General features: G+C 52.1%; 1 protein-coding gene across 4 annotated transcripts; it reads left to right on the top strand.

Moving 5' to 3' along the window:
* The first annotated feature begins 12,615 nt into the window (after window positions 1-12,615).
* On the top strand, window positions 12,616-21,705 carry CHI3L1 (chitinase 3 like 1). 4 transcript variants are annotated; one of them, XM_006159168.3, is made up of 10 exons: window positions 12,616-12,722; window positions 13,062-13,091; window positions 15,007-15,208; window positions 15,703-15,759; window positions 16,458-16,608; window positions 17,255-17,376; window positions 18,781-18,904; window positions 20,015-20,197; window positions 20,756-20,872; window positions 21,075-21,705. In XM_006159168.3, the coding sequence occupies exons 1-10, from the start codon at window positions 12,647-12,649 to the stop codon at window positions 21,213-21,215; spliced, it is 1,203 nt and encodes a 400-aa protein (XP_006159230.1). In that variant the 5' UTR covers window positions 12,616-12,646; the 3' UTR covers window positions 21,216-21,705. The 4 variants fall into 4 exon arrangements, with proteins under 4 accessions (XP_006159230.1, XP_006159231.1, XP_006159232.1 ...); XM_006159169.3 differs by lacking the exon at window positions 13,062-13,091 and adding an exon at window positions 13,378-13,407 and having other exon boundaries at window positions 12,631-12,722; XM_006159170.3 differs by lacking the exon at window positions 12,616-12,722 and adding an exon at window positions 12,748-12,854.
* Window positions 21,706-22,710: the final 1,005 nt, after the last annotated feature.

The raw sequence follows: 22,710 nt of genomic DNA, 5'->3' as shown, positions 1-22,710 counted from the left end.
CTCTCTTCCTTGAACCCATTAAACTTGTTCCATCTCTTCCCTGCCCTCTGCGACATCAAAGCTTGCTCTCTCCTTGCCTCCTTCCTGGGCCTCACGTGCCCAGATATTCCCATGGTCACCTGGCTCGTCCTTAAGCGCTCTCCTTAAGTGTCACTTCTTCAGAGAGCCCTCTCAACCATCTCCAGACACTCCACCACGTCCCTTCGACTTATTTTTATTACGGCACTTACTGGTACGTGATGTTTTCATGTTGATCATTTCCCTGGGGTAGAGGAGAATGCCTTCAGGGCAAGGCTTTATCAGTCTTGTTTATTACTACATATCCAGCATCCAAAACTATTTCTGGCACATAGATGCTTAATAAATATTTGTTGAGGGATCAGCAGATGGCATAATGGCTACGCCACTGGACTCCCATGTAGTTGACCATGGCTCAAGTCCTGGACCCAGTGGTTTAAACTCACTCTGGGCACATGTGCGTGCATGCCCAAGATCCCAAGAGGAGAATGGAGGAAAAGGGATTGTGGCATGGCCAACCCCCATGGGGGTGCTTTCTCATTTTCCGTCTCTCTGTCTTTCTGGTGGGCACACGTGCCCTATAGCAAACCTCCCCCCCAAAAAATAAGTATTTGTTGAATGAATGAATTAATTAATTAATGAACAAACAAACTATTCTCTATTCCTTTATAGACTCTGCCCCCAGGTTACATTTTCCATATCAGCTCACAGTCTGTCCTATAACTCTAATCAAAACTCATTTAGTAAATATTCCAAGCTCTTGACTGAGGCTGGGGATAGAGGTATATGAGATTTGACCCCAGACTCACTGCTTGATCGTCGGGAGTTTATGGAGTCTAGACCTGGGGATACTGCATGCCTACAAAGTATTATAAGTCAAGATGAAACCAGCCACAAGCAATGAAAAAGAACAAACTCAACGTGTTCAAAGGAGGAACTCCACACTGGGTGGATGGTCAATAAGGCCCGAACAAACAGAGGCAGCAGCACTGAGACCGAGCCTCAAGTGAGGGTTCAGACTTGCAGTCTGAACTGCAGAAGGAAGCCATGAGACTCAGAACCATAACGCTGGTCGGGCTGAGAGCCAGGATCCCAAGGCATGTCCAGACTGGCCAGGCACAGGCAGAGGAAGGAGGCAGCAGGAGACGAGAAAGGAGAGGGAGAGGTTGAGGCCGCTGTGCAGGTCTGTGGGCTGAGCATGGCCAGAGGAGAGAATAAGACTCAGGTGGTGATGAGAGCGGGTTAGCCCAGCCCGCTGAGCTCTCAGCAGTAGAGGGAGAGCTTGGAGGGCCGTCACAGCAGATGTAGGGGTTAAGTCTTTCTGTCTAAGGAGCTCACTGGGGGCAAATTCTCTCTTTTCTTCTAGTGGAACTAACTGTGAGCACAATTTCTCAATGGCAGGAAATGAAGCAACTGGTTTTGAGACAACATCCCGCCTTGATGGAGGCAAGACTGCAGGCTGTGGTCATTTTCCTGACTAGTTAATCCTGGCTTTAGAAGACCGTTCTCCTCCCACAGCAGCTAGCCTAACGGGGAAGGGGTGGAGACCCAGGCCTGGGCCTGGGGGTGGAACTGAGGAATGAGTGGGGGCTCATGTTGTTGGCTATGGACAGTGGGGGTTCTAGTGGAGAAGATCAGGTGTATGCAAAATGAGAGGCTCACTGGGTGGAGGAGGGGGAAGGAAGAGGCGAAACTGGGTTCAGGGGGACTTAGGAGATCTCAAGGAAGAATGCCAGATCCGGGGCAGTCCCCAGCCTCTGCATCCTTTCTCTCCATCTTTGTGAGGCCCACGGTCCTTCCTACAGACTCGGTCTTAGTCCCAGCTTCGTGCAACTGAGAACACACACAGTTCTTCTAGCTCCTTCTCCTGGCTTTCTCTCTGTACATACTTTATCAATTGTATTGCAACTGTCTGTTCACACACCTGCCTCCTGCATCGACAGCGAGCCCCCTGAGGACAAGGGTCTTGTCCCACTTGCCAGGGCTCCCCAGTACCTGCAGTGCATGGAACAGAGCTGTGGGCGCTACAAGTATGGGGTTGCAGGGACAGAGGTCTCCCCCACCTCCCCCTGATCCCTAAATGTCAGACCACAGGAATCGGGAGTAGGCCTTCCGTCTTTCCCTCCCACATGAGCCCAATGGCTTTAAACAGCATCTTGATGCTTCTGACTCCCACACTGTGTAGCTCCAGCCTAGACCGCCCCTCTGGCTCCAGATGCAAATCCTCTAGCCTGATGGCTCCCTCCCTGGGGATGAAGCATGAACATCTCGTCTGTAATATGCCTGAGACAGACCCTTTACTAGAAAACCTCTCGGTGCCCAAGTATTCCCCACTGTGGAAATTCACCACAACACTGAAGGCAGGCCCCGGAATCGCGCCTGGGTTCTCCTTTACCTGCATCCCTCTACATCCAGGAAAGATGTCTGATCTCCCTTCCCACACGCAGCAGCCCGGGGCAGGCCGCGGCCTCTTCGGTTGGAGCTCTTCAGCAGCTACTTATGCTCTTGCTCCACTTCAGGGCTGACCTTCCAAAACGAAACCCTGTCCTACAGCCCCTCTTACACGGTCAGGGCCATGGGATTGCCTCTTGAACAAAGCACACTCTCTGCTTTACAGAAGACCTGTGAGCCAGACCCCGCCTGCCCACCTCAATCTGCTCTAGCCCGCTTTCCCGCTTGCTTTTTTCCCTCTTTTTAAAATACCCACAGCAATTCCTCACTCCAGGGACCTCGCACATGGCGTTCTCTACCCACCTCCCCCTTCCTGACATGCCTTTAGCTCTCTCTCATCCCTCAACTGCAGCTCAAGGTCACCTCCTCAGAGTGGCCCCCTGACCATCCTCACTAACGTGGGCTCTCCTACCCACTCCTCACCCTACCCAGCTTAGCCCAGGTCTGGCACCGAACATGGGCTCAGTCACTCTTCACCGAACATGGGCTCAGTCCCTCTTTCCTGAAGGAGTGGGCAGGAGCAGCCCTGAGACCCAGGCTGCCTTGTGGAGCTCCTTTCCGACGTCTCTCTCTCTTTTTTTTAAGAACATCTTAAATGTTTAATCCTTTCTTTGTAGGTTACCTAGACCACTTTCGATTAAGGAAACTGTAGAAAGTTAGTAGCTGCCACAGGCAAACCCCAGGAGGCGGCACGTGTCAAGTTTCCACAAAGTCCTGCTTTGTGGGGTGCCTGTATACACTGCTCGGGGCCTCTGCTCACACTTGCTGGAATGAATCATGACAGATTTTAGTCCACAGGTCACTTTTCCCCATATTTCTTTGTAAACTCTTCAGCGTTCTTACAGAATTTTTTAGGATCCTTAGCGTTTTCTTCAGCTAGGTCAGCCCAGAGCGGGTGTTCAGGCTGGGGGTGGTTCCCCAGTGCCAGGAGGGGCTGGATTACTTGGTGAGTTTTGGTCGCTGCTCTCAGTTTTCAGCACTAATTACTGGCAGACAGACCTGCCCCCTTTCATTAAGTTCAGTTGATAGATCTTTGTTTTAAATGTGATCTTCGGTGGTTTGAATGGGTTATTCTGCTGGAAAGTTGATTTCGATTCTGAAGGCCCCCTGGTCATATGGAGGGTTGCCAGGAACAGTAAGCCCTTGCCAAGTCAATAGATTAGCTTCATCAACCTGGATGTTATGGAAGTTTTTCATTCCACATTTGCGGATTTCTTCCAGCTCCCTCATCTGCCTCCTGCTGGCCGCCATCTTGGATCGGGTGGGGCCGCTTTTCTCCTTCCCTCCTTGTAAGCCTCGAGGAACTCGCCCACCTCCCCCTTAAGTGTAAATTTTCTCAAAACTGCCCACACAGACACCATATTGCGGAGTTTCTTTTTCCTCCTAGACTAGGTGCAGATTGGCTCCCCTCTTCTGTCTCTTTCAGCTGCAGGGTTTCCACACCAGTCATTGCAGGGGCAGAGGGGAGGATGGAAAATCCCCAGCAGGGAGCAGCGGCAGAGTCCAGTTCTGGCCGAATTCTGACGTCCTGGTCCTCGGTCTATAGTTAGTGTCTGACTCCCCTGCTTGGCGAGATCTAGGACAGTCCTGATGTCACTGTTCTGTTCTATTGTCTGACCACGTACCATGAGTGTTCTCACAATATGCTCGCTCTATTCTTCTCCTGTTCCCCTTTTTCTCCCCATGAAGGCAGCCCTTTATTAAACAACTCCTGTGTGAGCGACATTTAAAAAACTGAGTCCGATTCAAGCCTCCCTCTAACCATAAAATCCCTATGACTTGGGGCAAGTGTCTTATCCTCCCCAAGCTCCAGTCTGCTCATGTGTAAGACAGGGCCTTCCCTTCCCGGATTTGGCAGGGCAGGGGGAGAGGGGTGGATACTATATGTGGAGCACTTGCCACCCATAAAAGATCTTCCCTTTCTTCTCGGGGTGGATAAATAGGGTGAAGTCGTTTTCAGCCAGAAGACGCCAGGGCTCTAGTGAGTGTTGTAATGCTCTACTGATCCAACAGTGCAAGCGTGTAACCGATACGGGTGTTGAGTGACTTACAGTCTCTCGATTCTGCTGTGGGCTGAGTGAGGAGCCCAGGGAAGAGTTCCATCTCCATGAGGAGGAGATACTAGGTTCCAGTCCCCAGGGAAAAGGTCAAATCTTTACTGGAAACCAGAGCTCGGAAGACTGTCTTGGACAGATGAGAGAGGGCCTCTCATCTCTTGGGCTCAGATTTGAGAGCAGGGGTGAATCCTAGAACAGGGTCCCTGACCGGCTGTGCCCTCCATGTGGAACTGGGTAGAGCGTGTTGGAGGTCTTGCTCTCCAGCACCTCTCTCCATGTGCACTCTCCTCTGCCACCCCAGAGCCTCCTCTCTTAGTCTCATGTGAACACCTGGGCTTAGACTCAGCTTTGCGCCACCTCCCAGATGCCCAGTGTCCCAAGGCCACCTTAATGACAGCCTCTCGAAGGGAGGGGCACATCTTCAGTCTCTTGTGCTGTGTGAGGCAACACACTTCCAGGCTCTGGCGATTAGGAAGTGGACAACCTTGGGAAGCCATTATTCTCAGTGTCACATCTCCTTACTAGGGAAGCTGTTCTCAACACTCATCCATTTCTCCACCACTGGAGAGGATCTTGTCACTTCAGCTCAGACAAAGGGCCCGGACTTGAGAATCTTCAAGAGTGGAGGGTCTGTAGATGCCTCTTACTGCCTGCTTTAGTGTTGAAGGCCCGGGGGTGAGGGACAGTCCTTGCTGTTATCTACTAGTAGAGATGCATGTAACTCTGCTCTCTGTGAACTCCCTAAATTCAGTACTTAGTGGAGAATCATCCCAACTGCAGATGGCAGAAATCCCATCAAAAAGGCAGGAATTTGGGGGGGGGATGTTGGAGATGGAAGGGCACCAGCCTTGGCTGAGCACTTGCTGTGGGGCAGATCAATCCTCTGAGGAACTGTGGCTCAACCAGGCTGAACAACGTGCCCAGGGTCAGCAAGTGGCAGAGTAGGCACAGAGTGGGCACAGAGTGGGCGGGACTCTTTCTGGTCCCAGCACAGATGTGAAAAGCGCCAGTGTTTCTTACCTCCGGCACCATCTAGGGTGACAGGGCTGTTGAGACAGGTTAGAGCTTCACATCTGTAGAGTGATTTAGAATGTGAGAAGAGGGTAAGAATGTGTGTGTGTGTGTGTGTGTGTGTGTGTGTGTGTGTGTGTGTGTATGTCCTACTTATCTCTGGAACTGAGTGGAAAGTTGAGGGGAAAGTGTCCAGTAGATGAGGGTTTAAGATCGTTGCCTGGACAGGAAGGAGGGCGCAATGAAAGGACTCTATCAACACTTTTTGGATTCACTGTGGATGGTGGAAAGGCTCTCAAAACAATGGTTTGAAACCACAATCAGCATCAAACAGAGATTTGTTGGAGACCATGGTCCTCAAGCTGAAAGGATCTGTTGTGTCAGGCCCCTGGACAAATATGGCAGTGGAGAGGTCTGGCCCTCAGGAGGAACCGGAAAAAGAGAGGAGGAGAAAGCCTCCCTCCAGGGAAGTCTATGCACATCAGATAGGGAGGCCATGTGAGGCAGATGGAAAAATGCCACGGAGCACCCAGTCTGAGCAGAGAGCTTGGACACACGGGCTCTAAAAACACCACCACAGATGCAGACATTTCCAAATCCACACAAATTCAGTGCCTGCAGAGCCAGAGTAGGAGGAAAAAGCAATTAGATGTGTTAAGAGAAGGTTCCAGAAAGGAGAATCTGGCAGCAGGGAGAGGACTAACTGAAGTGGAGAGTTGGCACCAGAGCAGGGGAGGAAGAGCTCCCCATCCGGAGCCTTGTGCAGGGGAGGGTGGTGGAGCAAGTGAGCAGAGCCCTAGGACAGCGTAGTCTGGAGCAGCAGAGTGGTCATCTTGTCTTTGCAAAGATGAGCAAGGTCAGGTCCTACAGGAAAACACACGCGCACCGTTGATCCAGGAGCCCCTGGGATGACAGCTGCTGACTCCAACATCTCAAGTGGTTCCTCACCCAGCTTTGTCTCTCCAGTCCACTGCCCACAAGTGTCACGTGTTCAGAGAACATAGACCCAGCCCGTTCCATGGCACTATACAGATGAGTACAGAGGAGTGGGTATGGCCATCCCAACTCTTCAGGTAGTCCTAGGCAGGTGCCTGAGGCCACATCCCTGTCTGTTTACCAAGAAACCAATTGTAGGTTGACACAGGGACCTGTACAATCATTGTCCATTACCTTCACATGGCTTCTCTAGATCCTATGAGGGACTGTCACTTTTGGTCAATTTAGTTGTGTGTTAAGGAAATCGGGGACCAGCAGATGGCATAATGGTGACATCACCGGGCCCAGTAGACTGGGTTTGAGTCCTGAATCCAGTGCCTTAAAACTCACACCAGGCACGTCTGTGTGCAAGCCCAAAATCCCAAAGAGAAGAATGGAGGAGAAGGGATTGCAGCATGGCCACAACCCGGGGGCGGGGGGGGAGGATTTCTTGCATCTTGTCTCTCTGTCTTTGTCTCTCCAGCGAGCACACACGCCCTATAGCAAAAATGTCTCTTAAAAAAAAAGAAAAGGAAAGAAAAGGAAATCAGTGGATCAGTGGGCCAGCTGTGATACAGTAGCTATGGCAGCTGGATCCCCTATGGCTGACTGCAAGGTTCAAGTCCCAGAAGGGATTGTGGCATGAACATCCCTCTCCCTTTCCCTCTGTCTCTCTCTAGAGAGCACACATGAGACCCGAAGGACGTGTGCGGGTGCATTCCCAAAATCCCGAAAGGAAGAGGGAATGGAGGAGAAGGGATTGTGGCATGAACATCCCTCTCCCTTTCCCTCTGTCTCTCTCTAGAGAGCACACATGCCCTCTAGTAATTTTTTTAATGATGAATATTCTAGTTACCCTGGTTTGATCGCAAGATGTTATATTCACATACTGAAAAAAATAACACCATATCCCTTAAATATATACAATTACTGTGCGTCAAAATTTTTTTTAAAAGCAAACTAAACCAAGAAAAGCCCAAATATATATGCTCAGTATCACTGATGCCTTGTCCTGTTTCCAAAATGGCTAAGCACTTCACTTAACACAGTGGGAGCAAAGGGAAAAAACAAACCGGCAGGGCCATCCTGACTGCTCCAGATCCCCAAACTAATGAGCCTGATCACTTCCCAGAAATCTGGACAACTTACCCAAACAACTTGATCCCTGAGCGGGCCGTGTTAACGTCAGGCGGCGCTGTGCCCGTGAGGAGCATGTGAAGAGATGTCACTAATGTAAACGTGGTGACCTTGGTCATTTCGGATTTTTTTCTTTAAATACTTGTGCTTCGTACTTGGCAAGTCAGCTCCATTTGAAAGCGGTCTCCCTGACACTCCACGCAAGTGGACACTTTCTTCCCTTTTCTTTTCTTTCTTTCTTTTCTTTTCTTTCTTTTTTTTTTTTTTTAAGTTTTTGCTTTAGGGTATGTGTGCACTCACCAGAGAGAGAGAGAAACAGACACAAGTGAGAGGGAAAGTGAGAAATTACCCCCTGGGTGGGAGAGGGGATGGCCACATAGCCATCCCTTTCCCATTCTCCTCCTGGGATCTTGGGCATGTATACATGTGCTCAGTGTGATTTTGAAGCCACTGGGTCCAGGACTTGAACCAAGGTTGGCTATGTGAGAGTCCAGAGATGTAACTGTTACTCCATCCGTTGGTCCCTTTCTTTCCTTTTCTAAATGGAGGTCTCTGGTCCTCCTTCGACAGGTTCTTTTTGGAGGTCCCACCACACTCTTGGCTTCCTGGCTCCGACTGATGGAGCTGACAGACACCTGACCCATGTCTGAATGCAGGCATTCCGGCTCACCCTTCCCCAGTTCCTCTAAATGTGTGCGCCATGTAGAGCTAGGCCTGAGTCTTGCCAAATCTGTTTCTGGTTCTGATTCTGATGGTGCGTGACCAATTGTACCCATGCTAGTAGCTGCAGGAGTTGGGATCTGGGTTTCATTCTAGGGCCCAATCATTGGTAATTTCTATGACAGGGCGGTAGCTCAGGTTTCTGGAATCCGATACCCTTGATAGCCTTTTCTTCAGGGACTGTTTGTCCAATGATTCTGAGATTTCCTTGCATGTCAGAATATGTGGGTGAAAAAGTTTTCTGGGGCCTGGCCCAGTAACCTAGTGGTTAAGGGAGCCAGAGCCCACATGGCCAAGTGCAGTTAGTTTTTAACCTTGATGGCTTGAAAAAACCAAGCCAAGAACATGCGTACTCATGGCCCAAATTCCAACAAGAAGGAGAAATGGAGGAGGAAGATTACAGCATGACCAGCCTCCTCCCCCATACACACTTATGATCATGTAGGTTATTTATATAGGTGCAATATGAATCTACTCCGTTTCTTACCATCCAAGTATACGAGTACATTATTAAGGAGCAAAGATTGAGCCAGCTGGTGGGATGGTGATTAAGGTAGCCAGACCCCACATGGCTGACTGCATGGTTTGAGTCTTGGACTGGGGATTTGAAAAACAAGCCAGGGGGCCAGCAGCTGTCATAATGGTTACATTGCTGGCCTCTCACATGGCTAACCATGGTTTGAGCCCTGGATGCGGTGGCTTGAAAATCATGCCTGATGCATGTGCATGCATGCCCAAGATTCCAGGAGGAGAACAGAGAAGAAGGGATTGCAGCATGGCTGCCCCTCCTGGGGGGTGATTTCTCACCCCCCTAACAGTCTCTTTTCTCTCTCCAGTGAGCACACATGCTTTATGGCAAAAACCTCTAAAAACAGAAAAGAAAAGAAAAAGGAAAACAATCCAGGCATGTGTGCCTGCATACCCAAAATTTTGAAAGGAGAAAGAAATGGAGGAGAAAGGACTACCTCATGACCACGCTCCACAGGGAGGTACTTTCTCACTCACTCTCTGGTGAGTGCAAGCACCCTCTGGCAAGTTAAAAGATAGAGAGAGAGAGAGAAGAAAGAAAAAGAACGAGAAGGAAGAAAGAGAGAGAAGAAGAAAAGAAAGGAAGGAAGGAAAAATGGAAGGAAGGAGAAAGAAAGAAAAAGAAATGAAGAAAAAAGAAAGAGAGAAAGAAAGAAAGAAGACAGAGAGAAATAAAAAGAAAGAGAAAGAAAAGCAAAGACTATGTTTTCCATGTGGGACTGACACTTAGAAGACTTCCCAACTTAATGACTTAGGAATTCCGCCTTTCAGGTAGTGAAAATGTTCAATTCCTGGCAGGCCAGGAATCTTACCAAAAAATAGTGCTTATAAAGACTTTACATAATTACTTGACACATGGAAGTAATTCCCAGCCCTGGGAGCTTTACATAACCTCCAGGCAGGAATCCACTACAAAACCTTAACACTTGTGGGTCTAGCTTTGCTGGCCATGCACGAAGGAAGTCCGTGTGTACTAATCAACATTTTCTATTATGCCGAGAGGAAAACATTTCGGTTGAATAAAACAAAATATCAAATATCAATTTAATGATGCTGAATCAAACATTGTTAGGCAACTTGCACAGTGCAATCCATGCCTCGGTGGTAGGAAGTTGCCAACAAGGAAGGGAAAACTGTAGAAGAAAACCTGACACTTCGCTCTGCTTCATCCATGACTGAGTTCTACTGTGGGGTAGGATCATGGGTTATTTACGTATGGAGATAAGCTAAAAATAACAGGTTATCCTGAGACGTTCAGGACTCCAAAACAGTGAGCTTTGACTATTTCCCCTAAGTGTGGGACCCCACGTTTCTGAACCTCCTCTCCCCATTATTCCTGCTAGCCTATGCTGATGAATGGAGAAAGTTATGGTTTGGTGATCATGGGAAGACATGCCTGATTGCTGTCACATGATAACCTGAACCATCTCTTGTTCCCTTTAAATATTTGCTGTTTTGTATTTGAAGAGCCAGTCTTTTGGAAACCCAATTTCCTTCCATTCTTCACACGTTTTCTTGTCTAAATATTTCTGCCTCTGGGTCATCAACAGTGCCGACGCCAATACACTGTCGGGGTTGAGGATTTGGAAATGAGTTTAGTTCTTGCCAGGCAGGAGCCCACTGTTTGGAGAAAGACACCTGCCTGTAAAAATGGGCACTTCCTGCTCACATATCTGGCTGGGCATTAACCCCACTGACTGCTCTGACCTCCTATGCAAAAGGAGGGTGGCTGAGAGGCTGCTCAGGGGTCCCGGGAAGTGGTCCTTTTCCTCTAAGCGTCATCCCCACACACGAAGTGTATTCTGCTCCTCTGAGACATGAGTCTGTCTCCCCCCCAACCCCCTGCAGGCTGCAGACCCAGCCTCATCTCATACCTCCCTCAGCAACAACCCCCTCCGTGTGGTGCCTCAACCACTCTTGAATCCTTCCAAACTCTGGAACATGAAATCCTCTCCCCACTCTTCATGTCTGCTGTTTCTCCTCCTCACACACTTTCTTTGCCAGGCTGACACCAACCCTTCCTCCTTCTTCACTTAAACGTCATCTCCATAAGGAAGCCCTCTCTGCCCACCCCACGCCCACCCCCCTAAAAACAACCACACACACAACACCTCCTGCTATAAGGTCTCCTAAGCCTCAGAATTGCCTCACTGAACTGGGATCAATTGGTGTCTGTTATCCTTTGTTTAATTCTCATTTTCTTTGCCAGACTGTACAAGGCCGGATCTTCAAAGAGTTCATGGAAAATACAGACCATGAAAAAATTATATGTGGCTTTCCAAAATTTTTGCACCAAAATAAATTCATACTTTCATCTTTCCCAAGAACTTTTTGAAGTCCCCTGCTTTGTTTCCCAAGCACAGGGACTGGCCCTGCTTTCACTCATACGGCATGACTCTGGAGGAGCCACTGTCTGTCCACTCTTCTTACAGCAAAGGGGAGGAGTTGTCTGAGCTTCAGAGAAAGAAACACAGAGAGGGAAGGAAGAGGGCGAGGAGACCTCATCTGGAGGGGAACTGGAAACTGGTGAGAAGGGCATCTGATTCTTACCTAACGTCACTGTAAACACAAAGGGATTTGTTGAGAAGCCCTCTGACCCAGGATGGCTTTTGGAGTTCTCAACTTTTCACTCACTGCCTATTAATTAATTTATATCCTGCAAAGAATGGAGTTGTTCTGGAACTCTGGCCAAAGAAAGTGTCCACAAACAGGGGCCAAACTATGCAGAGCCTTAAGAGGTCTTGGTCTTCTCCCGAGCACGATGGGAAGTGATGAAGGATGGGTGGGGCACATCATCAGGCCTGGCATTCAGTACAGGGCTGAGGGAGGAGTGGAGGTTATTGATCTTCCGGGACTATCCATGCTGCTGCTCCCTGGGGGCGATCACCAACGTATGTATGACTCCGGGGGCCTCACTGCAGCCCCGGGGCTTGCACCAGAGCTTCCTCACTCATCCTCTCCAGCATCTCAAAAAAGCAGCAAACAGCACAGAGCTCAGAGAATCCTCAGGAATTGTCTTGTCCCCTCCCAACTCGTCCTTTTTAAAAAAAAAAAATTAAGAATTATTTTTATTTAACTTTATTTATTTTTAACTTGACCAGAGAGGGTGGGGGGCAGGGGAGTAAGATAGCAAGCTGCCAGATCCGGGACTTGAACCGCAGTTGCCCCATGTGGGAGTCAAGCACCCTTAACCACCATGCTACTTGCCAGTCCCCCCAGCTTGCCCTTTAAATAATCAGCCTATAAATTGCTAAAAGGAGGGCACCTGGACCCAAAAGGGAGCTCTCAGCTTGGGGCTTTTTGCTTCCTTCCCACCCTACCCCCACCCCCGACTCCTACCTCCACCCCCAAGGCTCTCTGGCCCTTTCCTAAGCTCCTAGACTACAGAAATAGCCCAGAGACAGAAAGTTGGTTGTGTGGGGGTCAGGGGACACTGAGCCTGGCGGGAAGACAGCAACCTTGCTGGGGCGCTGTGGTTATGTAACTCAATTGTGCCCAGTTTCAACCTGGCCAAGGGCCTGACTGAGCCTGGAGATGCCAAGGCAGAGCTGCCAGAAAGACCGGGAAACTGCTGGCAAGAAGCCAGTTGTGGGGTCATAGCCGGGGAGGAGGAGGGCCCTTGGAAGGGCGCCTGACTCACCAGCCCGGGAGCCCTCAGATCCTGGTGCTTTCTGAAGACCTGGCCCACAGTTTTCAAAACTCCGAAATGTCTCAATCCTCCCTGAGGGCCCTCCGCACTCCGTGCCTCCATGGCTCCTTCATTGACACACAGATCAGTTCCTGTAAAAGGCATGGCTTGGCGTGCGGGGGTGTGGAGTGAGACAGGTATAAAAAGGAAGTGTGGCCAGGGAAGAGGCCCTGTCTGGGCAGTGCGCGGGAGACCTGGCACGGGAAGTGCTGTCACTTCCCTCTCTGCCTCTGCGGCAGCCAGAATGGTGCCGAGGGCAGCTCAGACAGGTCTCTAGTTGGGGTGTGCTTCAGGCTGAGGGCCCAACAGCCCAGAGAACCCAGCAGAGCAGGCAGCCTCCTGCCCGCTGTGGGGAGCAAGGCACTGGAGAGGGGAGGGGGGGGGAAGGGAAGGGAGTCGGGATGGGGAGAGTCTAAGGAGGGAGGAGGGAAGAGAGAGGAGGGAGGCACTCAACCTGACCCTGGATTTCTCTCCAGGCCTGGCGGTCCTGCTGCTGCTCCAGTGCTGTGAGTAACCCCTGGTCTGGCACTGGGAGGTGGGGAGGATGCAGGGCAGGGCGGCACCAGGCAGCTCTTTCCTTGGTCTAGGGTGATTCAAATGGCTCCAGAGTCGTGCTTGTTCAATGACTGAGAGAACCCAGCAGAGCAGGCAGCCTCCTGCCCGCTGTGGGGAGCAAGGCACTGGAGAGGGGAGGGGGGGGAAGGGAAGGGAGTCGGGATGGGGAGAGTCTAAGGAGGGAGGAGGGAAGAGAGAGGAGGGAGGCACTCAACCTGACCCTGGATTTCTCTCCAGGCCTGGCGGTCCTGCTGCTGCTCCAGTGCTGTGAGTAACCCCTGGTCTGGCACTGGGAGGTGGGGAGGATGCAGGGCAGGGCGGCACCAGGCAGCTCTTTCCTTGGTCTAGGGTGATTCAAATGGCTCCAGAGTCGTGCTTGTTCAATGACTGAGGTGAGGTGTGTATGCACATTTATCACCCTGTCCTCTGCTCCTCTGTGTATTGGCCAGTTTTCAAAATAGCCAACTTAGCCATCTCGGGGCAGTGAAGGCTCTGACCAACACCCCCGGGAACCCCGGGAACCGCTAACAGGAATGCGGTGGCTGCTCAGAGTTCCTCCTCTGTTTTCCTCGTGGCCAAGAGGGCAGGAGGACCTGGTGAGCCATGGCGACACTGCCCAGCCTGGGAGCCCTCCCAAAGGAGCCTGGGACTGATAGGACACGCCTCCCTGGAGGCAGAGATGAACCCAGCCAGGCCAGGGGTCTCTTCTTTAAGTTCTTTTTACCTTCCTTTCTTTTCCATTCCATTCTCCTCTTCCTTTCTCTACCTTTCTCTTTTCCTTCATTCCTTCTTTCTTTAGCTTACTATTTTTTTAGAGAGAGAGATTTTTACTATAGGCTGTGTGCGCTCACCGAAGAGACAGAGAGAGACAGAGAGACAGAAAGTGAGAAATCACCCCCAAGGGGGGATGGCCAATCCGCAATCCCTTCTCCTCCATTCTCCTCTCAGGGTTTTAACTACCAGGTCCGGGACTCGTACCACAGTCATCTACATGGGAGTCCAGCAATGTAACCATCTACTGGTTCCTATTATTATTTTATAGAGGTTTTTGCCTTAGGGAGCATGTGCTCACTGGAAGGAGAAACAGAGACAGTGAGAAGGAAAGTGAGTAATCACCTTCCATGGAGGATGGCCACACCACAATCCCTTCTTCTCCCTTCTCCTCCCGGGATCTTGGGCACACACGCATGTGCCCAGTGTGATTTTGAAGTCACCAGGTCCAGAAATCGAACAGCAGTTGGCCATGTGGGAGTCCAGCGGTATAACCACTACACCACTTGCTGGTCCCTATTCCTTCTTTCTTTAATTTTTTTCTTTCACAAGAGAGAGAGAAAGAGAGAGAGACAAGTCCCTTCAATAGGGTCTCCTACCACGACCCTCCTTCTAGTAGTTCCCAGCCCACCAGGATCACCGACAGGTACACGTGGTGTAGTCAGGTCAACTAGGGAACCAAACCCTGATCCTCCACATGGTGTCCAGCATGGCGGAGCAGGGTGCAAACACTGGGCCGCCACAGTTGCGCCCACCCTGGGCCTTCTTCACACTGGTTGAATTGGACTGGCTCCTCTCTTTCAAAGCCACTGCCTCCAAGAAACCTCCTGTCCTTGCACCAAGTCCTGTTTCACTGTATTGGTCAGCTCCCCTCTGGGCCACCGTGCCCTGTTCTTAGTCTGCCGCACATACACCCACTGTGTTTGGTCTTTCCTCAGCATTTGGAAATAGGCTCATTTTCATCAGAGCGCTCTCCAGAGGCAGGGGGACTTGACCAGCCCCTTCATTCAAGACTGTGACTGCTTGCAGCTTTGCCTCCCGTACCCCACCTGTTGGTGCTCCCTGGCTCAGGCTCACCCCAGACTTCTCCTTCAGGCTCTGCATACAAGCTGGTCTGCTACTACACCAGCTGGTCCCAGTACCGGGAAGGGGAGGGGAGCTGCTTCCCAGACGCCATCGATCCCTTCCTCTGCACCCACGTCATCTACAGCTTTGCCAACATCAGCCACGATGAGATCGACACCTGGGAGTGGAACGATGTGACACTCTACGACACACTGAACACACTCAAGAACAGGTTGGGCCATGGGCTGGCCAGGACAGGAGGGAGACCGAGGGTCAGCCAGGCCGCTCCCAAGGCAGGGCAACCCCCCCAAGATGATGCACGAGGGCCACAGTACCCACCTCTGAGAGAATTGGAGGGCTTTGGCTTAAATGGGAGGCGATGAAGGGGGCGTTGGGCAGGGCTGGGCTGGTCACAAAGGCAGGCTGCAGAAGAGGCACTGCTGAGTCCCCTGGGAAAGGAGACCTTCTCCTTCCCCTGAGGGGATTCCCCAGGAAGCCTGGAGACCACCTGTGACTCTGGAGGTCCCCAGGAGCAGCACGCCTCAGAGTCCCTGCCAGTCTGTATCTCCCGGAATACTGAACCTCAGGGATGGGAAGAAATCAGAGGCCTCCGCCAGCCTCTCGTCCAAAGTCAGACACCTCCTCTGGCCTTGCAGACATGGGGCTACCTGGTGTCACGACTACCTCACCCCATCCCTGCCCTCCCCACCTCCCTGTGCCCCACAGGAACCCCAACCTGAAAACCCTCCTGTCGGTTGGAGGATGGAGTTTTGGCTCTGAAAGGTAGGACTCATTCTCCAGGGCATGACTAGAAGATGACGGGGTAGGAGTGAGGAGGCTTGGCCCACCCCACCCACTGCCCAGGAGTTGTGAAGGCTCCGACATGGTTAAGTACAGAGGCCTAAATGGTTGTCAGGGCCCTCCCTGGTGTATAGCCACGAAATCAGAGCCCAGAGAGGGAGAGGGACTTGCCATGAGTCACACAGCAAATTGACGGCTGATCTCCTGATTCCCTGCTACCTCTCAGACCCCAAACAGAACTTCAGGGACTACTGCCAGGCTGGAAGGAGAAGAATGGAAGCCAGGGGAGAGATCTGGGGGTACAGAGGCCCTGGGAGGACTCCTGGCACAGGCAGAATTGCAGTGGGCCTGGGAGAGGAGGTGGAGCGTTGCCACGCCATCTCCCCGTTATCAAGTGCTTGCAATAGCGCTATGAGGTGTTCCCATTTCTCAGATGAGGACACCGAAACTCGGTCATAGCTATCTCAGCATGGCTGGCTCGTCGGTGCCAGAGCCAGGCCTGGGAACCAGGCATGTCGGGCTCCAAACGACACGCTCTCTCTAAGACGCATGGACATGGGTCCTGTCCCCACCTCCCCTCCAGAGCCGTGTGGGCTCAGGCTTCCTGCTCTGCAGGCCCTGGAAGCCTCTCCAGAGGAGCCGAGGCACCTAGCACTCTACAGGAGTGATTTTTGTCCTAGATTTTCCAAAATAGCCTCCAACACCCAGAGTCGCAGGACTTTCATCAAGTCGGTGCCACCATTTCTACGGACCCACGGCTTCGATGGGCTGGACCTGGCCTGGCTCTACCCTGGACGGAGAGACAAGCGGCATCTCTCCACCCTGGTCAAGGTGCTGGTCAGATGGGGGGCAGGGAGGAGGGCAGGCCCTGGGAGTGTCCGTAGCTGGCGCCTTCCTGAGGACAAGCAAAGAGGGGCTTCAGTCCCGTGACCCTGGGAGGAGATGGGGTCTCCTAAGAGATCGTGACTGAGCAGAGCCCCCACGCGTCCCTGCCTGTGGAGTGTCCCCCATCCTCCAGCCAGTCCCAGCCTGATGCTACCTGATGCCACTGCTACCCAGCATGCACTGCGCCCAGGGGGCGGAGCCCCAGCAACTGCAATTACCCCAGGGGCAGATTGAAAGTCTAAACAAAAGGTTTATCAGCTACTGACACAATCGCTTTAATTGTGTGATTTCACATGCCAGTTAGAACAAACCATAGACCCAAGACAAGTGACTTCCAACACCATCCGAGGGCCACTGGGATCGCACTGTTCCGACGGTCTCCGCAGACGAGTAACTGAGCTGATGGGTGTGCATAGACTTTGAGGATGAGAGGTCCAACCAGTATCTTAGGAAAAGGATGGGCAGCCCCGAGGATGGGAGCACTGAAGTGCCCCTTTATCATTTCCATTAGCCCCGGGCAGGAAGGGGAAGGTCACTGAGGTGGTCAGAGACCACTGGGAACCCTTCACCCACCTGCCTGCCTCCCGTCTAGGAAATGAAGGCCGAATTTGCCAAGGAAGCCCAGCCAGGGACAGAGCAGCTCCTGCTCAGCGCAGCAGTGCCCGCTGGGAAGGTCACCATTGACAGCGGCTACGACATCGCCGCCCTAGCCCAGTGAGTCTTGGCTGGGCAGCCTCCCCAGCCACCTCTGCAGACACCCCTCCAGCTCCGCTCTGCTAGAGCACTTGATTCAGATTCTCGAGATCAGACTTCTCGTCTCAGTTCTTCCAAAACCTCTGCAAGTTACTGCCCCACACTGCTCAGTTTTTCCATCTGTAAACTGGAGCCTAATAATCCCTGCCCTCCCTTTCTCACTGGGTTGTTGTCGGCCCACTGAGAGAGCTACTGTGAAATTTTTAGGAAGGGCCAGAGGGTGGCGTGGTGGTTAAGGTGCTGGACTCCTATGCAGTCGACTGTGGTTCGAGTCCTGGATCTGGTGACTTGCTTTCTCATGCTCTCTTTCTCTCCCTTTCTCTCACTAGTGAGTGCACATGCCCTATAGCAAATTTAAAAATAATAATAAATAAAATTAAATAATGATTCTTTTTTAAAAAAGAAAAAATATTTTGGAAAAGGAGCCAGGCATTTTCTCTACCCGGGTTGAGTGGAGTTCTGTTCCCTGGAGAGGCTACACGGCCACAATAACGCCTTTTGTCTCTAGAATGTGGGGAGCCCTTGGGTGCCCCCCTTTCCTGTCTGCCCCACCTCACCCCTCCTGCCCATCCTGCTCCTTTAAGTGTTTGAGAATGAGCAGTCAACAGCCCAGGGAGCTTGGGAGACCCCAGCCACGAGGAGCAAAGACACTTCAAATGACTTTAGAATCTTTAGAGTCTTGGGGAGGTGCAGACTCGGGCCTCAATGGACGCGTAGAGGAGGCTCTTGGCCATTCACCCAACTCCCCCAACCCACCTGCAGTCCCTCACCGGTGCGCTGCAGAGACTTCCTCCCGCTTCAGTGTCTCTAAGGCTCTGGCTCCCTCACCCCGTGCTGGGGCTCCCACCCCACAAGGTGTCAGCTGCCACTCCTAATTTGCTCACTCCCAGGCGAGATGGTAGGAGAGGAGGGTAGGCTGACATGCAGGCCCGCTCCCAAACCGGTACCAGGGCCTAATGGAAGAACCCTTTCTCACTTTCTTTTTAAGTTCATTTATTTGTTTCATGAAAGAGACAGAGCAGCAGAAACACACAGAGACAGGCATCCTCTGCAAGGTCGCCCTCAGTCCCCTCCTCCAGCCTCCAGCTAGGGGCTTGCATGCGCACACCTGAAATGTTTCCGATCAATTCTGGGTCTGAACCTGCAGTCAGCTATGTGGCTTCCAGCACCGTGCAACAGCAGGCTACTACCTGCACCCTGTGGTGGGGCCACTTGGGAGACCCTGAGCCTAAACCCTGCCATGGCACAGGGGACGGGTCCAGGGGGCAGGACAGCTGCTGTCGGTTGCCGGCTTCCCTTCCTCACATAGTGCTGATCAAGAGCTGTTCTAACCTCCTGCCTCGCCCTCCACCCTTGCCTCCCCAGACACCTGGATTTCATCAGCATCATGGCCTACGACTTCCACGGAGCCTGGCGCCAGACCACGGGACACCACAGCCCCCTGTTCCGAGGACAGGAAGATGCAAGCCCTGATAGATTCAGCAATGTTGTGAGTACCTAGAAGGAGGGAGAGCCAGGGAGAGGGGCCCCAACAAACCTGCCACCTGTCGGCACTTGCACACCAACCCTGCTACTCCTCAGTTCAATCCTGCAAGAGAGGGATGAGGTCCATTTCACAGACGAGGACACTGAGGTCCAAAGTCTGCATTCTCCATTGCTGCAGGCATGTGGCCTATAGGGTGGACTTAGTGAGGGCGGGGAAGGAGGCCATGCTCTGAGGAAGGAGTCCAGCCCCTACCTGCTGTTGCTTGCTGTTCAACCTGAACCAATCACTTGATTTCTGACTATCTCAAATAGTAATAATCCCTTCCTATGCCTAAAAAAATTTTAAGAATAAAGCTATTAAAAAAATACTTTTTTGACAAATTTTTGCTATAGGGTACATGTAGCTGCTGGAGAAACAGAGAGAGACAGAGCAAGAGAAAGTGAGAAATCACCCTCCAGGGGGGTTGGCCACGCTGCAATCCCTTCTTCTCCATTCTTCTCTCAGGATTTTGGGCATGCACACACATGGGCCCAGCATGAGTTTCAGGCTGCCAGGTCTGGAACTCAAACCACAGTCAGCCATGCAGGAGTCCAGCACCCTAACCACTATATCACCTATTGGTCCCTAAAATTCATTTTTTTTTAATTTAAAAATTTTATTATTATACCAGAGGACCCAAGTATAAACACTCCACAATCCTTTTCCCTCAAATTGTCCAGCCTTCAGGACCCTGAGCATGCATACGTGCCTAATGCTTAAAGCCCTACGGCGGGGACTCAAACCCTGGTTGGCCACGTAGATCTGGCTTCCCCTGCACAGAGCTTACCCACTGTGCTACTGGGCTGCCCCTAAATTAATTTTAACCTGGCTATCAATTTCTAGAGAAATAAGGACTCCCAGATTTACCATAGAAGAGGGATCTTGGAAAGAGCATGGAAAATACATATTACCAAAAAAAAAAAAAAAAAAAAAGCATGGATTTCAGACTTTTTTGCACAAAAATAAACTTGTATTCTAATTCTATCTCTCACAAACTTGAAGTCCCCACACCTGATCCCCCTTGCACCACCAGTGAGCTAACTGCTGCTCCCGCACCTTCCTGTCCCCACCCAGGACTACGCTGTGGGGTACATGCTGAGGCTGGGGGCCTCTGCCAATCAGCTGGTGATGGGCATCCCCACCTTTGGGAAGAGCTTCACTCTGGCTTCCTCCAGGACGGGTATTGGAGCCCCAATCTTGGGGCCGGGAATACCAGGCCGGTTCACAAAGGAAGAGGGGATTCTTGCCTACTATGAGGTAATGGGGTTAGAAAGGAGGTATGATCCCCAGAACTCCATCTCTGCTTTTTCTCCTTTGGGAATTAAGGGAAAAAAAAAAAAAAGCTTCACTGACTTTCCACCCCTGAGGAAGACGAGGGGGGTGGGGAGAGTCAAGGCTTTTGCAGTAACCACTTTCTGCAGGGACAGGCCCGGGCACAGGTCTGCTCCAGGGAGAGCCCTTGGCCCACCGGCCTGGGGACTTCCTTAAGCCCAGGAACGGGGCAGGCTCCTTGCCTCAGTGCAGCCTCTGCTGCCCTGTGTGGCCGTGGCCAGTCCTCAGCACCAACCACCATTTCCACATCCCTATTAAAGGTGGAAGAAAATGAGAACTACCCCCTCCCCAACAGCCAGAACTCTGGGCTATTTACATCTTTTTTACATAAATTTGCATGCAGCCTGCTGCCTGCAGACCCTAGACAGAGTAAGACTGCAGAATGACGCTGGGGGTTGCAGGAGATTTGGGAAGTGACATCTCTCTGACTTGCAAAGTCTCAGCACGACTCCCCACATGCCCCCTGATCTGTTCTCTGCTCAGATCTGCAATTTCCTCCATGGAGCCACAGTCCAGAGACTCCTCGGCCAGCAGGTCCCCTATGCCACCAAGGGCAACCAGTGGGTTGGGTACGATGATCAGCAGAGTGTCAAAAGCAAGGTGAGCTTCCCCAAGGCCATGCTCTGGGGTGAAGAGCAGGAGGGCGGCCTTGCTGCAGACAGCCCCATTCTGGTCCCCTGCATGGAGGGCAGACCTGGGTTATGAACAGTCTCAGGTGCCTGCTGACCCACAGAGCACCCCCACACCCCACACATCTGGCCCTGGAAACCCAGCCCTGCTTCCTCTGGGCCTCCTGCATCAGGTGCAGTACCTGAAGAACAGGCAGCTGGCAGGCGCCATGGTGTGGGCCTTGGATTTGGATGACTTCCGGGGCTCCTTCTGTGGCCAGAACCTCCGCTTCCCACTCACCAGCGCCATCAAGGACGCACTCGCTGCCGCTTAGCCCTGTGTCCTTCTGCACGTGGTGGGGGCCGGTGATGCCCCCAATCCTCTGGCTCTGCTGTGCCCCTGGCTGAGCCTCAGTTTCCCACCCTTGGGACCCTAACAGAGAACCACGGCCCTGAGAGTTAAGCTCAGCCCTGGTGGACGGGGATGTAGGAGCGGGGTCTTGGGGACAGTAAGGGCCTAGGGACCAGCAGCCCAAGACACAGGATCAGTAAGTACACACCTGTTGACTTCTGGAAATGCCCACAGACCCAGCACAAGGGAACTTCTTTACCTCCCACGCCACCACTCTCTTTATCAAAGGACACCATTTTAGCAAGTTCCACCACCGAGTAGCCAAACATCCTCTAAGACCCAGTGACCATACTAATTATACCCTCTGCAAAGCCCAGCTCGAAGCCTTTGCGTGGGGACATAATCGTGTCTCCTACCCCACTTCCCTTTCTTAATTCTGCAGCTGCTCAATAAAGCACCAGAGCTTATCAGCATGTTGGCACTTGCCTCAGTTCATCTGTCGACCCACTGGACCCACTGGGCTGCCTCCCCTGGTTTTTCCGATTTCTCTCTTTGAGGCTTGTGAGCCCTGAGCTTGTAGAGGAGAGGCCATCACGTCCTCTGCTGGGCCCCAGGGTACCCTGGTGGGAGGTCAGTATCCTCAGATTTGCCCGCCCTGGGCTGCTGGCCTTCCAGACACTAAAGCCATTGCCTTCCAGACTTCTAAATTAAGTTCCTTGGGGAAAGGAGCCTTTTCTGATTCCTGAAAGCAAGCTGACTCTGGGAAGGAAGCCCTGTAATGCCAACACTTGCTGGCCCATGAGAAGGTGGTGGGAGCTGACCACAGGAGCAGGTGACACAGCCTGAACCCTGGACCATCAGGGCCAGGAGAAAACACAGATACCATCTCATTCACCTTTCCTGCCTCCCAGGGCTGGAGTCTCTGCAGGGCACTTGAGAGATGGCCTTCCATCCTCCCCTCCCCACAGTGGCTGACGGCTCATTACCAAGGAGGCGCCCATCTGCTGGGCTGACATCTGACAGTGGTCCCAGTGCTGTGGCTGAGCCCTCTGTCCTTGTGCTCCCACTTCCCCCATACTCACACCTCCGCCCATGCAGAGATCAAAGCACCACTGCTCATACTGCCCTGAGACACGGGGTAGAGGGGACAGTACGGAAGGGGATGGACTCAGAAGACCAGCCAGGGTTCCAGCCTTTATGCAGTGGAGGGGCTGGCAGTAGGCTTCTGGGGATTCCCAGGGCCCCCAACTTGCCTTCCTCCAAAGACAGTCCAGATCGGTACTCTAAAACCAAAGAGAATTTGTGGATGGGTTCCCTGATGCTCGGATCATCTGTGACTTGGGGCGTCATGAGTTGGCCTGATGGTGACTCGTTTGAGGTGGAGGAAAGGAAATACCTACATGTGGCCGTGAAATCTGAACCAGCGGAGGCTGAGCAGATGCAAGTGATCTCAAGGTCACCGTCCTGCTGAAGGCGAA

Source organism: Tupaia chinensis, unplaced genomic scaffold, assembly GCF_000334495.1.
Source record: "Tupaia chinensis unplaced genomic scaffold, TupChi_1.0 Scaffold000627_1, whole genome shotgun sequence".
Lineage (NCBI taxonomy): Eukaryota > Metazoa > Chordata > Mammalia > Scandentia > Tupaiidae > Tupaia > Tupaia belangeri.
This window is presented reverse-complemented; position numbering and strand designations above follow the sequence as displayed.